Genomic DNA, 17,097 nt, shown 5'->3' with positions numbered 1-17,097 from the left:
CCTTAGTGTCTCTTGATTTTCCCTTGATTGGTTATTTCCACCTAAACCTCATGTGCTTAATTTTGGTGTCCTTTCATAGTATTTTTCTTAAAACATTTCTTAAACTCAAATTTCATCATTCTTTAAGTTCAAGAGGGAAGAAAATTTATTTTGATTTTTCTTTCTTAGTTTAGGAAATCTCCTTCTATATGGCTCAATAGGGATCCACCGACAACTCCCAAGTTTTCACCCAAGGTACCAGGTATTAAGGACCTTTATAGGCCACTTACCCCTTAGTTATCACCCTAGCTCAAGGTAGAACAAGGTTGAATTTCCAAAACATTTATTCCTTTTTATTTTTATTTTTATTTTTATTTTTTCAAGACTGAGTTTAGTTTGTGTAACGAGCAAGATATCGATGACTCCTAACCAGTTAGTTTTGGGCACCAAGGCTTGAAGACATAAGGCAATTACCCTTAGGATAATTGCTCAAGCTTAAATCAGTCATTTTCAATTTTTTTTTTTTCAATTTGTTTTTCTTTTCTCCTCCCCTTGCTGCTTAAGAACAACTCCTTTCAAGCTAAAGAAATTGTCTTAATCAAGATACCATAAGGGTACACGTGCTTTGTGTGTGCTTTGAGTCTTAACTAGAAAATAACCATCAAAGAAAAATTGAAGGTATTCCAAGGATTCAACCTAACTATTTTTGCACTTAAAGGTATAGAAAGATGAGGTATGTGAACTAATACTCTTGCTTTAACTATATTTCTTCTCAAATTCTAAAGAAATAATACTCCTTAAAGTATTCTCATGCAAAATAAACCATGAGTTACCAAAGCAAATCAAGAATCTCATTAACTAACCAAAGATAGCATGCAAACTTTTAAAAAAAATAAAAATTAAGGCTAATATACCTTCTCCCTCAACCTTAATTACACATTGTCCCCAATATGTAGGATAATGGGTCAAAAGAAAGGAAAAAGGGAAATATTACCTTCAGATCATCGGGTGAGAAGTTTGTTATAAGGACTTCATATAAACTGGTCTTGCACAAAAGCAACAAGATCAATAGCAAAAGTATGCATAAAGAAAACTATAAATGGTGAGATTCGAAAAGAAAGTATAAGAGCATAAGTATGCCCCAAAAATACCATAGTGTATACAACCATCTCGAAGAAGGTATGTATAAAAATGAAAATCAAGGGCCAATGATAGGATCAACAACTCCATCTATCTCCTCCAACACAGGGGTGGCTACTTGGTCAATGTCCTCCGACATAGGTGTAGTAGCCTGATCAGTGATCTCCAATATAGATGTAATAGCCTCACCACCATTCTACATCATAGGGGGGTCATCGCTAATGATGATTTCCACACCAGTGTCAGCAACTCGAATGAAAATCTCACCATTGACCTGTCCTGTAGAATATGCAATATCAATGATCAAGGTAAAAATCTTAGCTGTAGCATCACCTGATGTCTGTAAAATAGGCATGGTCTCATGGGCTACCGTCGGTGCTCTAGTGTCAAAGCCTCAACTAATCACCTCTGTGCCACCATCAACCTCTAAGTTGGTATCAGCTGGTGTAACAAAATCTTCTCTCTATCTAAGTGGAATAACCAAAGAAGTGAACTACTATACAAAAAAAGTGAGGTCATCCATCCGAGTCTTCATCTTACTTAAGCAAGCATCAATGCGGGAGTCCATGGACACAAATAACTCTTGAAGTGTGTTTAGATGGGCCATGATCGATAAGGTACTCGGGGTAGCATCAGCAACCTGAGGCTGCGAAGGTCTAAGGATATTAGAGACTGGTACTACTGGTGTAGAAATAGGAACAACAGGCTCTGGGGCACTCAAAAGAGGTGGTGGAAAAAGAATAGGAAGCACTAGTAAGCTCGTGTCAAAAGTAGGAGTAGGTGGAAGCGGGCTCTCTGTAGTAGATGGAAGTGGAACAACATGCAAAGCTCTTTTTCGCCTAGTGCCATGGGTGGTCAACTGTGACCTTGAATGAATCACTCGAGTCCACTAATTGATAACATAAGTGTGAGAAGCCATGCGGCAATCAAACTCAGGTAACTAGTGTCCACAGCGAAGCAAGTAGTATGAGAGCAACTGAGACAAAGGAATGAGATAGCTTTGAGTTGAAGCTAATTGTTTCTCTTTCACCTTTTGAAAAAAATAAATGATGGTATCCATGATGAGTTGAGTTGGACTCCACCACTCGCCGTGTACATGTGATATAACCCCCATAAGATTGAACCAGAGCGCTTTGTAGAGTGTCCAAATGGAAAAATGTTGGTGTTAATGACTTGATGCACAAACCATAAGATCTGTGGCATCTCAAGGCGAGTAATAGGCGAACGACAACGAGATCTCGAGGTGCTAGTATACGTGCAATCCTCGGAAAGGTTGGTTGTGACGAAGGTGCAAATTGGGCTTCAAGAGGAGCAGATGATGGTAAACCAAAGGCTACAACAATGGTCTTAGTGGAAATAATATCAACTCGTCCTTTGATAGAAAAATTTAGCTCTCGATACCTCCTTCTCCAATCCTCGAGAATAGAGAAGAACTCTCATACACTAGCGGCATAAAAATTTGGGAGAAAATCCATCAATGTGAGAAAATAATATTGATCGAGGAGACGCATGGATCGTGCATTGGGCTTATAAGTACTAAATCCCTTTGTCATAAGAGAATTCCTGACCAAACTCCGATCGAGATAGGTCCACCCTAGGGTCATCATCACAAACTCTTAGAGATGGAGGACGTGTTGGGCTTAGAGTAAGGGAAGCTGCCTATGGATGTAGAGGAGTGGTAGTAGGCCTGGTGGTCTTAGGAATGGTTGAGCAATTAAAACGGGCCTTCGTCCTGGCCTCTACATGCATGGCTTCAATCCTCTTAGTGGTCGGGCGATCAAAACAAGCCTTCGTCTTGGCCTCTACATGCTTAGCTTAACGAGTGACATGCCTCTTGGTAGGCTCACTAATCACTACACCACTTTGACTTTGGACAAGAGGTCAGGCACGCTTTTGCCTCGGGGAATGCTCGGTCACATTGTCACTTTGAACAACAACTTTCCTTTTATCTCAATATGCAAACTTTAAGGCAAGATCTAAATGTAGTGAAATTAGAATAGAAATGGAAGATACTCAGAAGTATAGATAAAGAACCTTTATAGCAGTGTTGATGGCATGAGAAGCAGCCAGCCATTGATGGGTCTGCTTGGCGAAGCGGATGACGGTGGCAGTTAATGCTCGGCTTTCGAGTTCAATTCGCTTCTCGTTAATAAACGCTTCTTGAACTCCACCATTCACAGTATCCACCAAAAGATCCGAAACCCTCATCGTTGTTCTAATTGCATCTTTCTTTGCTTTCTCTGTTTTCAAAAAAAATCCAAACAGAATCCCCAATTTCAATTCTCGAAACCTAGGGTTTTGAAGATATCAAAACCTAGCTCAAATTTAGTTAAATTGAAAAAAGAAGATATCTTGACTGCTTCGTTTGGTTGCTAAGAAAAGGCAGGAAAGGAAAAGGAACTGACCGGTTTCATCGCGGAGTTTGAGAGAAGTTTGGTGGTGGTCCTGGATAAGTTGAAGCAGAGAAGCTTCCGAGCCGCTGGGATCTGCATTTGGTCTTTCGATCTCAGCGGGAGACAACACGCATGCACGCGCCACCGGAAGAGGCTGTGTAAACATTTCGACGAAAGCGAAGAAGAGGGTCGCGAAAAATAGGTGAAATGCGCGGTGAATTTAGCATTTGGTAGGAGAGGTGGGAATGGAAGACCTTGGGTGCACACATGTCTGTGCTACCCTGGCCATTAGACGTCCCAGATCTCACCACGTCATCAACCGAACCTATCATGAGTGTTAAGAACTTTTCCTTCAAATTGCCCAAGTAAACACAATGAAATGAAAGGAAAATTCTACAACTAGAATGGATTAGATCGATTTATAACCAAGTTTGATTGGATTTAAGAAATGTAGAAATGAATTTAGCCTATTCGATTTTCAATTTCTTATTTCCTAATTGATGAAAACTAAACTAAATTGATTTTATACAACTTATATTTCTTATGATGTATAATACTAAATTAATATTCTAAAACTTATATTTCATGTTTGAAAATTTGTTTTATACTTATAATTATATATATTTTATAAATTTTATTAAAGCAATTTGTTGTTCCTAGGTTAGTGATAAATTAATTTTTAAAAGCATCTTTGATATTTCTTTGCTGAAGATAATGACTAAGAAGAAATGCACGAGACCAACTTATAACCTTTCTTATATTGTTTATGTTAACTTTCATTGATTGTATATTCTAACTGTGATTATACACATAGTTAGGATATAGAATATCTCCATTGTTTCCTTGTACGACTCTTTATATACTTTGTAAATAATTAGGATACAAGCAATTTTTCCTCCATTGATGTGCTTCATCTTTTCATGGTATCAAAGCATCCTTGCTCCAACAAGCACACCTGATCTCTCTTGCTCCATATCTCAAATTTTTTTCTCTTTGTTTACCACAATGATCGAAAAGTCCTATATAACTAAATCAAATCAAGCTCCTATTGTTATCACTCCCGAAGGAACTTTGAACATGTTGATGACTCTTAACTCAACATCACAACTACCAGTAAAACTCACTGGTCCCAATTACCCTACTTGGCGAACTCAATTTCTAACATTGCTCTATAGCTATGATCTTAGAAGGTATATAAATGGCACCTTGATAGAATAGCTATGATCTCACAAGGTATATAAATGGCACATTGATAGAACCTCCTATAACCATCAAGAAGAATGACATTGATGTTGTAAATTTAGATAACAAACTTTAGAAAATGTAAGACAACCTTTTCCTTAATGCCATGCTTGTATTTGTTTCTTATCAAGTTGCACCTCTTATCATTTTTATTGAATCAACCAAAGAAGCATAGGATCGACTGCATATGACATAGGCCAATAGGTCACGATCTCGCATCTTCAACCTTAAAAAGTCTCTTACCAAACTCATAAAAGACACACATGATATATGCAGAATTTATGCAAATTGTCAAGACTATTGCTGATGAATTAGTACTTGCTGGAAGCCTTGTTGAGGATGATGATTTAGTCATTGTTGTACTGAACGGGCTCGGAGAAGAATTCAAAGAAATAAATGTTGTTGTTTGAATCCAAGATACACTAATTTCCTTTGAAGAACTTCACATGAGAAATTGGAAGATCATGAACGAAGTCTTAAAATGCACACTGCTGAATGAGAAACTGTGCAAATAATAGCCCAATTCAATCAAAAGAACTCTAATGCCAAGAACAAATGTTACAATTTGAATGGACAGGGGTGCAACAACTACAATTATGGGAATTAGCACTTGAATCAAGGAACCACCATGAATTGTAACCATTCGAGACATTTCTCATCTCAAACAAAACGTCCCAATTTTTCCAACCATAATTAGCGTACTATGAACCAAAATTGTGTGTCAACCATGTGACAAGATTGGTTACTTCACCAAAACTTGTTGTTTTCGATTTACTTTTTCACTAGAATCATAGGCTCACTTAATGGCCAATGACTCCAACAGCCTCAACTGGATAATGGACTCGAATGCCTCACACCACATAACATAATATTTTCAGAACTTGTCTATTCATTCCGATTATAATGGCGTTGATGACGTTATCATCAATGATGATAATAATGTTCCCATCTCCCACACTGGTTCTATTAAGCTTATTACTCCTAACTTTATTTTTCAACTTAACAATGTTTTGTGTGCTCTTTACATCAAAAGGAATGTGTTATATGTTTCCCAATTTTGCAAACACAATAATATCTCCATTGAATTTTTTTCCCACTTTCTTTGTTGTGAAGAATTTACAAATGGGAGCTTTGCTTGTCCAAGGTCAAAGTAAAGGAAATTTGTATGAATGACAAACCTCTTCTACTACACTCCAACCCCTAGCCATATGCTACTATTCTACCAAAGTCATATAAATCAATGGCATCATTATCTTGGCCACCCCAATTCCAAAGTTCTTAAAAATATTGTTTTTAGTCATTTTCTTTCTATTTCCACAATGTCAAACCTTGATGTGTATAATTCGTGCCTTTGCAATAAAAGCCATTGTTTCTCCTTTGGTGTTTCTATTCTTATCAATACTAGACCACTAGAAATAATTTTCACGAATGTTTGGAGACCTTCTCTGATTACCCTAGTTAACAACTACCAATATTACGTGTTTTTCATTGATTTTTTTTTTTAAAAAAAAATACTCTTGGCTTTATCCCTTGAAACATAAATTTGAAGTCACTAGTGTTTCTGAAAAATAAAAGGCAACTATGGAAAAATATTTCAAGCACTCATATCCATAATGTATTTTGATAAAAGAAGAGAATTTTAAAGTTTAAATCCCACATTTTTCTAAACATGACATCCAACATCTCATTTCTCCACCTTACACTCCACAAATTGTGGGTACAATCAAGCAATGACATCACCATGTTGTTGAGATAGGACTAACACTATTGCATCATTCTTCCTTACCCTTTAAATTTTGGTCTACAACTTTCCAAACAACCTCATATCCTATCACTCGTCTTCCTGCACCAATCTTGGATAATTTATCTCCATTTGAGAAACTTTTTCAACATATCCCAAATTATAACAAGCTAAAAACATTCTATTGTTGATGTTATCCCTAGATTTAACCCCACACAAATCACAAACTTCAACCCTGCTCCATACTATGTATTTTTTTGGGATATTTTGTGCCATATAATTCTTATAAACCCTGTTTCTAGAAAACCTTATATGTCACGTTATGTAATTTTTTTAGAAAACAAATTCTCATACCAAAATACGGTCTCCCATGAGTCAAGAGTCACCACACATTTCCTTGAGTCTTGGCTATCTCTTGATTTTGCCACTATTCCGGCCACAATTCTCATTCCTTCATCTAAACTAACCAACCCTACCTCTAACTTTCCTATTCTCATACTTTCCCTTTGCCCTCCATCTTCAATTAGTGACATCTTCACTAATGCCAACTTACCCATCTTAAACACTAAATTAGTAGCCTCGTTGACTCTTAATCACTAATGGTAAGTCCCTTCATCCTCACTAATTCCCTACCCAAAAATCCATCACCTGTCTTACCACCCTAAGGCATTGTCACATGCTTTAAAAATCAGATTTTCAAACAAAAAATTTTCAGTCTTACCTCTAACTCTCGTTCCATACCCAACCCTACTAAACCAACTACTTATCTTCAAGCACAACAATATCCTCATTGGTGTATTGCTATGAGCGATGAATTTGATACTCTCCTTCGAAACCACACATGGTCCCTTGTTCATCCTTCTAAGTCAACTCAATATCAATAACGCCTTTCTTTAAGGCACCTTTGATAAAGATGTCTACATGCAACAACCTCCTGGCTTCGCTAACAAACAATTTCCCAATCATATTTGTAAATTAAACAAAGCCATTTATGAACTTCGCCAAGCTCTACTTGCATGGTTTCATAAACTACACACCTTTCTCATTAGTTATAGTTTCATCAACTCTATCTCAGACACTTTTCTTTTCGTCATGCGTAAAGGACAACATGCGTTACAACTTCTTGTTATGTTGATAATATCATCGTCACTGGAAACAATTTATAGACAATGCAATGATTTATCACTTCCTTATCTAATTGTTTTTCTCTCAAAGATCTTGGATCCATGAATTATTTTTTAGGCGTTGAGGCTATTTGAACTACCAATGGTCTTTTCCTTTCCCAACACAAATATATTCGAGATCTTTTGGAGAAAAATTATATGCAAAATGCAAAGGAAGTTACCAAGCCCCTCTCTACCACTGAAACTTTAACATTGCTTGATGATGCTCCTTCTTCAGATGTTTCTCAATACCGCCAAGTTGTTGGCGCCTTATAATGCTTATCATTCACTTAACATGATATTTCCTTTGCTAGGAATAAGCAGTCACAATTTATGCATCATCCCTCGATGAATCACTAGACAATTGTTAAAGAGTCTTTCGCTATCTCAAAGACACCTTGCATCATGACCTTCTTCTTCATAAGTCTCCTAATGTCTTTTTATGCTTTTTCGGACTATAATTGGGCTGGAAATGTTAATGACCGCACTTTAACATCGATGTACATTGTTTTCTTGGTACAAATCCATTAAGTTCAAGCTCCATTAAGTAACGCATTGTTACTCATTTCTCTATTGAAGCCAAATGTAGAGTAATTGTTTTCATTGCTAGCTGCTAAAATAAATTGACTTCAAAATCTCATTCATGAGATTTTGATTACTACTCAAAAAGAGCATATTTTAGATAATAATTCTCATGAGTTTTACATCTTTTGAGTAGTAATTATGCCTAAAATACTCAATTAACATGTTGTTGCCCTTGCAAGAGTTACTAACAAGTTTTATAAAGTTTTAGAGTCATTTCAAGGTCTGATTTTGATAAATTTGTGACAAAAGAAATGAATCAAATTGAAGAAAACAAATAAAGTTAATGAAGATCCAAATGCATAATGAAAGAAGTAATGCAATTAGTTTGGACCGGGATTTGGAGTTGATTTGGAGGTGATTGAGGTGGATTCAAAAGAAAGAAATGGAAGAAATGACAAAAAAAAAGTTGAAAAATTAAATATTTCCATTTCGTATGATCATGAGAAAATCTCACATGACTATGCGAAATGGGTCAGAATGAATTTTTGCTGCAAACAAAAGGGAAACCTCAAAGCTGATTTCGCATGATCATGCAAAATTTTCGCACAATCATGCGAAATGCTTCAAGAAGGCGAAAATTGTTGTTGTTGCATTTTTTATTTCACACAATCATGCGAAATTGTTGGATCTCGTGCGAAATGACCATTTTATTACTAAACTCCAGATTTCTTGGTGAATAAGCCTCTATAAGACCTCTTAAATGATGCCAAGTGTCCACTTAACCTTGACTTATAAATAAAAACTTGATTTTCTCATTTAGGGGACTTTTAGACATTTCTAATTGTAGAATTTTCTAGATTTTCTTTCTCTATAGAATTCTCTACTTTCCTTCATTTTCTTACTAGTCAAACATGAGTGGCTAAATCTCGTTTTTCTCAGAGGAAGGAGAATCTAGAGGCAAGATCTATGGTGAATTAGAGAAATGAGTTTGAATTACACAGGTAATTTGATCCAATTGATTGATTAATTGAATTTTGAGGATTTTTCTCTTCAAATTGTCTTGGATGATTTCTACAATGCAAACTAGGTAGATTCATCAAATTCTTAAAGCTAGATTTGATGAGATTGAATAGTTGCATTGTGTGAATCATTGGAAAATAATTTAAAATGAATTGAATATATGATTTGAATTGATCTCTTGGATTAAATGACCTAATTTGAAGAGAAATTAGATCTAGACCTAAAGCTAAATAAAAAATCGATTTAGATGAAAATTTAGGTTTTCAATCTAACTTAATGAAAAGTAGATCTCAATATCTATTCACCATGGAAATTGTTTTCTAGAAAATTTTAACTTCGAGAATTTCATCTTCTATTAATTTTATTCTATTTTACATTTCATTTTTCTTCTCAATTTGAGACCATTGTTAAATTCATTTTTTTTATTCTGAATTTTCAAATCAATTTCACTTGATCACAATCATTTCTTACCCTTCCATTCAAGCCTTAATTACCAAGAATAATCCATCCTAGTGGATGACACTTAAAAAATCAATATACTACAGTAGTTTGTACTAAAACCATTTTTGATCGGGTACAAGCTACTCTATAATAGTGAATTAGGTTATAAATTTTGTTTTGATCCAATAAACGACGAAAAAACCAAGCGATCAGATTCATCTCCACATTACTGTCATTTATAAAAATGTTTCTCAATATCGCCAAGTTGTTGCCGCCTTATAATGCTTATCATTTACTCAACATGATATTTCCTTTGCTAGGAATAAACAGTCACAATTTATGCATCGTCCCTCAATGAATCACTAGACAATTGTTAAAGAGTCCTTCACTATCTCAAAGGCACCTTGCACCATGACCTTCTTCTTCGCAAGTCTCCTAATGCCTTTTTATGCTTTTTCGAACTCTAATTAGGCTGGAAATGTTAATGACCACACTTTAACATCAATGTACATTGTTTTTCTTGGTACAAATCCATTAAGTTCAAGCTCCATAAAGTAATTCATTGTTACTCGTTTCTCTATCGAAGCCAAATATAGAGTAATTGTTTCCATTGCTAGCTGCTAAAATAAATTGACTTCAAAATCTCATTCATGAGATTCATTTCCACATTCCTACCACTCCTGTGATTTACTGTTACAACATTGGAACAATTTATCTTAGCGTTGACCTAGTGTTTCACTCACAAATGGAACATATTGCCATTAACTTTCACCCAGAACAACTCTTGAATTTTCTATCAATCCATGCTTGATAAATATTTTTTTTTAAAAAAAGTACTTGAAGATGGATGAGTAGACTTCAATGGATTTATAAAAATGAGAGTAAGTGGATATCTAAGTAATGTATCAATAATTGTTACAATGTGTGTAACTCTTAAAATGATAACTTACAAAAATAACAAACTCTATAATCTAAAAATTTAAGATGTTTCTAATTCCATCATGATATTAATAGAGAATATAAAAATTTTACTTTAAAGTTATATATGCATAAATGTCAACATATATAAACAAATTGTTTAATTAAGAAAAGAATTTATGGCATGAAATCTTTTAGAGATCGAAAATTTCTAGATATATAATAAGATTGAGATTAGAAAATTATTATGGCTCATCCTTTAATAGAGTTTATAGCAGTTTTCTTCCAATGACCTCTTCTTAAAAAGAAAAAAAAAATAGAAAAAAAGAAGAAAAAAGAAATACAAAGAACGATGTCTCAACTTAGGCTAATTTGACACCTATAAGAATCATATCTCTAAGGTATAATTTCATGTTTAATAACACGTACTATTATTTATCTAATCAAAACTAAAATGATGAATATTTGATTCTACAATTAAATTGTATGATATTTCAATAATAAGCACAAATTCTTTTCAAAGAATGATTAATATTACTTTTAAATATGAACATTTGATTTAAGTTCTAAACCTAGATTCTTTTTTGCCTTAGGCATCAATCAAACATAAATGCTCAACAAAAATGCTTATATAACTATGTCTAAGCCATTTAACTTTACGAGTATCATTAATTTAGAAGTCTCTTGGAAGAATAATATTTAGAGACTATTAGCAACAATAAAATTCGTACAAAAATAATTCAACTTTAAACAATAGAAATTAAAAAACAAAATACCTGCCAAGTGAGATTTGTAGTATGCTATCTTTAAAGAATAATTTTCTCTCTTTTGATATTGTTTGAAGCGATAACCAAACGATGTTTTCTCACATAAGATACAATAGTCAAATTTATAAGAGATGTGTCTTTACAATATCGATGGAGTTGCATCGCTCAGTTAAGATGTTCCTATTAACATAATGAGTAAAGGAATAGGTAAATATGAGAATAAAATTGATGATGATATTGAAATAAGACAAATGAAATTGTAAAAAATAGATTTTTTTTTTTCATCTCTGTAAATTCATTTATTACCTCTTTTCCTTGTACTAATTAACTTAACTATAAAAAAACATATTGATTTCTCTAACCAACGTTTGCTTCTCACCAATGATTTGATCAATTCTTCTAATCACATGACAAAAAAATAAAAAAAATAAAAAATAAATAATAATAATACTTTTTCAATGACTTGCCATTCAAGAATTCTTTATTTGAATTAGTTATAGTTGTATGAAGATTGTATTTACCTTTATAAAGATTTTTTATGCTATCATGAAACTCTTAAATAACATGTTAACATCAACGTTAATACTACCTTTGCATATAGTCAAGGTGGCTTAAGATAAGCTTAAAGAGAAAAAGATGCATCACAACGTATGGATCACATTACAAATTTTTTGCCATAAAAATCTTATCGATTCAGTAATAAATCTATTGTAATAATAAACTTTGATTGGTGATTGATTAATTGGTGTCAAAATTGGGCCCTAAAAATGGACTATGGTGGCCTTTGCCACGACCAAAAGTCGAATAATTTCTTAATAACAATGAGAGAATCTTTCTAGATTAAGTTTCCGACAACACTGACTTTACCATTAAATGTATGAAAATTACAAATCAATAAGCTTTAGGATATGATAACTTACAAAAACAATAAACTCTATAATCTAAAAATTTAAGATGTTTCTAATTCCATCATGATATTAATAGAGAATATAAGAAATTTACTTCAAAGTTAAATATGCATAAATGTCAACATATATAAACAAATTGTTTAATTAAGAAAAGAATTTATGGCGTGGAATCTTTAATTTAGAGATCAAAATTTTCTAGATATATTATAAGATTGAGATTAGAAAATTATTATGGCTCATCCTTTAATGTTTATATAACTATGCCTAAGCCATTTAACTCTATGAGTATCATTAATTTAGAAGTCTTTTAGAAGAATAATATTCAGAGATTATTAGCAACAGTAAAAGTCATACAAAAATAATTCAACTTTAAACAATAGAAATTAAAAAACAAAATACCTTCCAAGTGAGATTTGCAGAATGCTATCTTTAAAGAATAATTTTCCCTCTTTTGATGCTGTCTGAAGCGATAACCAAATGACGTTTTAGCACATAAGATACAATAGTCAAGTTTATAGGAGATGTGTCTTTACAATATCTGTGAAGTTGCATCACTCAGTTAAGATGTTCCTCTCAACATAATGAGTAAAGGAGTAGGTAAATATGAGAATAAAATTGATGATGATATTGAAATAAGACAAATGAAATTGCTAAAAATAGATTTTTTTTTCATGTCTATAAATTCATTGATTACCCTTTTTTTCCTTGTACTAATTAACTTAATTATAAAAAAACATATTGATATCTCTAACCAACTTTGCTTCTCACCAATGATTTGATCAATTCTTCTAATCACATGACAAAAAAAATTAAAAAATAAAAAATAAATAATAATAATACTTTTTCAATGACTTACCATTCAAGAATTCTTTATTTGAATTAGTTATAGCTGTATGAAGATTGTATTTACCATTATAAAGATTTTTTATGCTATCATGAAACTCTTAAATAACATGTTAACATCAACGTTAATACTACCTTTGCATATAGTCAAGGTGGCTTAAGATAAGCTTAAAGAGAAAAAGATGCATCACAACGTATGGATCACATTACAAATTTTTTGCCATAAAAATCTTATCGATTCAGTAATAAATCTATAGTAATAATAAACTTTGATTGGTGATTGATTAATTGGTGTCAAAATTGGGCCCTAAAAATGGACTATGGTGGCCTTTGCCACGACCAAAAGTCGAATAATTTCTTAATAACAATGAGAGAATCTTTCTAGATTAAGTTTCTGACAACATTGACTTTACCATTAAATGTATGAAGATTACAAATCAATAAGCTTTAAAATATGATAAATTATTTCATAATTTAAGATTAACTTTAAAGTAAAAGGAAGTAATGATTTAGATAGAGACATGCAATATTGAAAATGTCATGTATGGAATAATCAATGCGTAGATACAACCTTCCACCTAACTTTTATATTTTTTTTTTCTTTTCCCTTTTTTTCTTTGGGAGAATTATATTTTAGGGGTAGATGGGCCCCCAAATTAACAAAAGGTCCGTGTAACTCTTCAAATTGAGCCCAAGACTCAATGAAAGTATGGAAATTGAGTTGAAAGATATTATCCTTCAATATTTCCAAAAATGTCCTTTGTTGATTTTGAGAAAAAAATTAATATTTTTGAAAAATACTTTTATTTAATTTAATATTTTTTAAAAATATTTTTGATTTAATTTAATATTTTTAAAAAATACTTTTATGTAATTTAATATTTTTTTAAAAATACTTTTATTTAATTTAATATTTTTTTTAAAATAAATTTATTTAATTTAATATTTAAAAAAATTTAATTTAATATTTTTGAAAAAAAATTTAAATTTAATATTTTTGAAAAAAAAAATTAATTTAATATTTTTGAAAAAAAAATTTTAATTTAATATTTTTGAAAACCACTTTTATGTAATTTAGTATTTTTGAAAAAAAATTATTGAAAAAAAATTATTTAATTTAATATTTTTGAAAAAAAAATTTTAATTTAATATTTTTGAAAAAAAAAATTAATTTAATATTTTTGAAAACCACTTTTATGTAATTTAGTATTTTTGAAAAAAAATTATTGAAAAAAAATTATTTAACTATTTAAAAAAATTATTTAATTTAATATTTTTTTAAAATAGTTTTATTTAATTTAATATTTTTGAAAAAAAAATTAATTTAATATTTTTGAAAAAAAAAATTAATTTAATATTTTTGAAAACCACTTTTATTTAATTTAGTATTTTTGAAAAAAAATTATTAAAAAAAATTATTTAACTTAATTTTATAAAATATTTTATATGTGTTCTTAAAGGGTATATTTGTCCGTTACTATTTCATATCCTTCAACTCAATTTAAAGATCAAAAGTTTTATACACTCTCTATAATTAATGTTTAAGATCAAAAGTTTGATATGATATGAAATTAATATTATAATTTTTTTTAGAGAGAACAAGGGGGTTATTTGTCAATATCATAATTACTATTTTTAAAAATGTCATTTTTTTTTTCTCTTCTAGTCAAAATTTGGGAGATAGTCTCGCCACATTGATAGCTGTATTGGGCCTGGTGGTTCAATCACCATCTGCCTAAAATTGACTATACACATACAAGTCAATTACCACACACCGCATAATGAAAAAAATGTAAAAATAATAATAATAATAATAACAAAGAAAAATAATAGTGAAAAGTGATATTTAATGGAAATGGTTGATGGGTAATGACAAATGATATGATATTTTAAAATATGTAAGATTTTAAATAATTTAAGTGAATTTTTTTATCATATTTTTTTTTATTATAAATCAAATAAAAATTTTAGATTTTTTTTTTTCTTTCTTTTTTGTTTTTGTTGTTGTTGTTGTTGTTGTTTAGTTCAAGTCAACTGAGCAATATCTTCAAATTTGAACCGTGTCACTCAGCTACTTACAACTATATAAAAATCATGGTCAAATTTCAATACTTAATTGACTAAGCCCCATTGCTCTTGAGCATACAATGAACATCCACAAAATTAGAAATTTGCACGTTACTTTCCAGCCACCAGAAAGGAAGGGGCACATAAAAACTGAGCCGACCGAGCCGTAAAGTAGGAAAATTTGATACTATACTCAACTTACCATGTGATCTGTTAAAATATATGAGTAAATTTCGACCGTTAAATTAAAATATTAAAAAAAGTAAGATTTAGATATAAAGAAATATAACTTTAAGGACACGTAACAACTGAGCCGACAAAGATGTAAAAATATAGGAAAATTTGGTCTTATACTCAACTTACCATCTGATTCGTTAAAATATATGATTACATTTTGACCGTTAAATAAAAATATTTAAAAAAGTAAGATTTTGATATAAAGAAATATAACTTAAAGGGCACATAACAACTGACGCGTAAAAAGTAGGAAAATTTGGTCTTATACTTAACTTATCATCTAATTTGTTAAAATATATGATTAAATTTGAACAGTTAATTAAAATATTAAGAAAAATAAAATTTAGATATAAAGAAATATAACTTAAATAAAAGTTATATTTAATTTTTAGAAAGTATTAAGAAAAGTATATATAATTTTAATTAATTTAAAGTAAGTTTTTTATTTTTTTAATTTATTTTCAAAATTTAGCCGAACCAAACAAATTGAAAACAATGCCCACTTTTTTGTTGGGAAAACAATGCCAATGTAAAATTAAATTTGAATAATTGAATGAAAGTATTAAAAAAATAAAATATAAATAAAAAAGAAAAAACACGAGGTGTACAAAAAAACTAAGACATAAATATAGAAACAATAAAAGTATTTATGAATTCTAAAGCAATGAGATTCTTTTCAATCACGTAACCATTTATAATTACATCACCTTTTTGCGATGTAATACTCCAATTCACGCTAGCGCCATGACCAAAAGCAAAAAGTAGAAACTATTTTAGAAAATTTCTAAGGCATGCAGCGTAATGGCTCAAGTGGATTCTCTTGGTGTACAAATGTCAATGGGATTGATTTGATCCCTTCTTTCTCTAGAAGAAATTTGAATGGTCTTGCAAGAACCTTTCCTCCTCTGTGTTTGGTCCCATCATTGACGGGCATTCAATAAAGAAACTATCCAAAACATTTTACCTAAAGATAATGAAAGAAACCAAAGGAAAAAAGGGAAAAAAAATCTCAAAGGTATTCCGTTGCTCCACACTTGGGTGGTATGATATGATTTGTGTTTGTCTTTATTCCAAAATTCTACTAAGAAAATCACAGACTAATCCAAATTTTCCTTGCTAAAAATTTGTCAAATCAATCAAAGTAGCTTAAGTTTCAATCATCTTTCAAATGTGTTTTCTTCTTCTAAATTTCAATAAGTAGTAGTAAGGCTTACTCATCGAGTAAATTGGCTGCACCCCTTGTTAGACAAATTGAGGTCGAAAGGAGCAGGTGGCTAGCCACCATAGTAGTTGGAATGTTTTCAACATTTCACACCATGTTTCAAGTTTTTATTTTGTGTGGGTGGTTGGTTGGTTAGGGTTTTGCAAAACTAAGTACTAAGTACAATGTTGAATGAAATATTTTTTAGAATAGTTTTAAGTATTTTATAATCAATAAGAAGTAAAAGATAGTTCGATAAGAAGTAAAAGACAGTCCAACCTTATTGAAAATAATTGAAAATATTTATTGTTTAGCGTAAAATATATAATTCTTCTAGAAGATTAATTTATAACTACTTACCTTGAATGATATCAGTTAGAAGTTAAATCTATATTATTATGAGATGTTATATTTAATCGATTACAACAAATTAAAAATTGATCTATCAAACTTATTAGAGTACAAGATAGTACGATAGTACGACAATATGATCGTTCGTAAAATGATAGAAA

The 17,097-nt window shown here is 31.1% G+C and overlaps 1 protein-coding gene across 1 annotated transcript; it reads right to left on the bottom strand.

Moving 5' to 3' along the window:
• Window positions 1-1,059: 1,059 nt before the first annotated feature.
• Window positions 1,060-3,678, bottom strand: LOC117917010 (biogenesis of lysosome-related organelles complex 1 subunit 1-like). The gene is made up of 3 exons (XM_034833247.1): window positions 3,525-3,678; window positions 3,154-3,359; window positions 1,060-1,398 (listed from the first exon to the last, which is right to left on the bottom strand). Exons 1-3 carry the CDS (start codon window positions 3,676-3,678, stop codon window positions 1,321-1,323), a joined length of 438 nt encoding a protein of 145 aa, XP_034689138.1. The 3' UTR covers window positions 1,060-1,320.
• Window positions 3,679-17,097: the final 13,419 nt, after the last annotated feature.

The sequence above is a fragment of the Vitis riparia genome, chromosome 6 (assembly GCF_004353265.1).
Source record: "Vitis riparia cultivar Riparia Gloire de Montpellier isolate 1030 chromosome 6, EGFV_Vit.rip_1.0, whole genome shotgun sequence".
Classification (NCBI taxonomy): Eukaryota; Viridiplantae; Streptophyta; class Magnoliopsida; order Vitales; family Vitaceae; genus Vitis; species Vitis riparia.
This window is presented reverse-complemented; position numbering and strand designations above follow the sequence as displayed.

Bases quoted from the DNA above. Each gene is read 5' to 3' on its own strand.
- LOC117917010 (XM_034833247.1), bottom strand. From the start codon at position 3,678: ATGTTTACACAGCCTCTTCCGGTGGCGCGTGCATGCGTGTTGTCTCCC. The intron at 3,360-3,524 runs GTCAGTTCCTTT...TTTTGAAAACAG, and splicing joins CAAACTCCGCGATGAAACCG to AGAAAGCAAAGAAAGATGCA. The intron at 1,399-3,153 runs GTTCTTTATCTA...CATATTCTACAG, and splicing joins CCATCAACACTGCTATAAAG to GACAGGTCAATGGTGAGATT.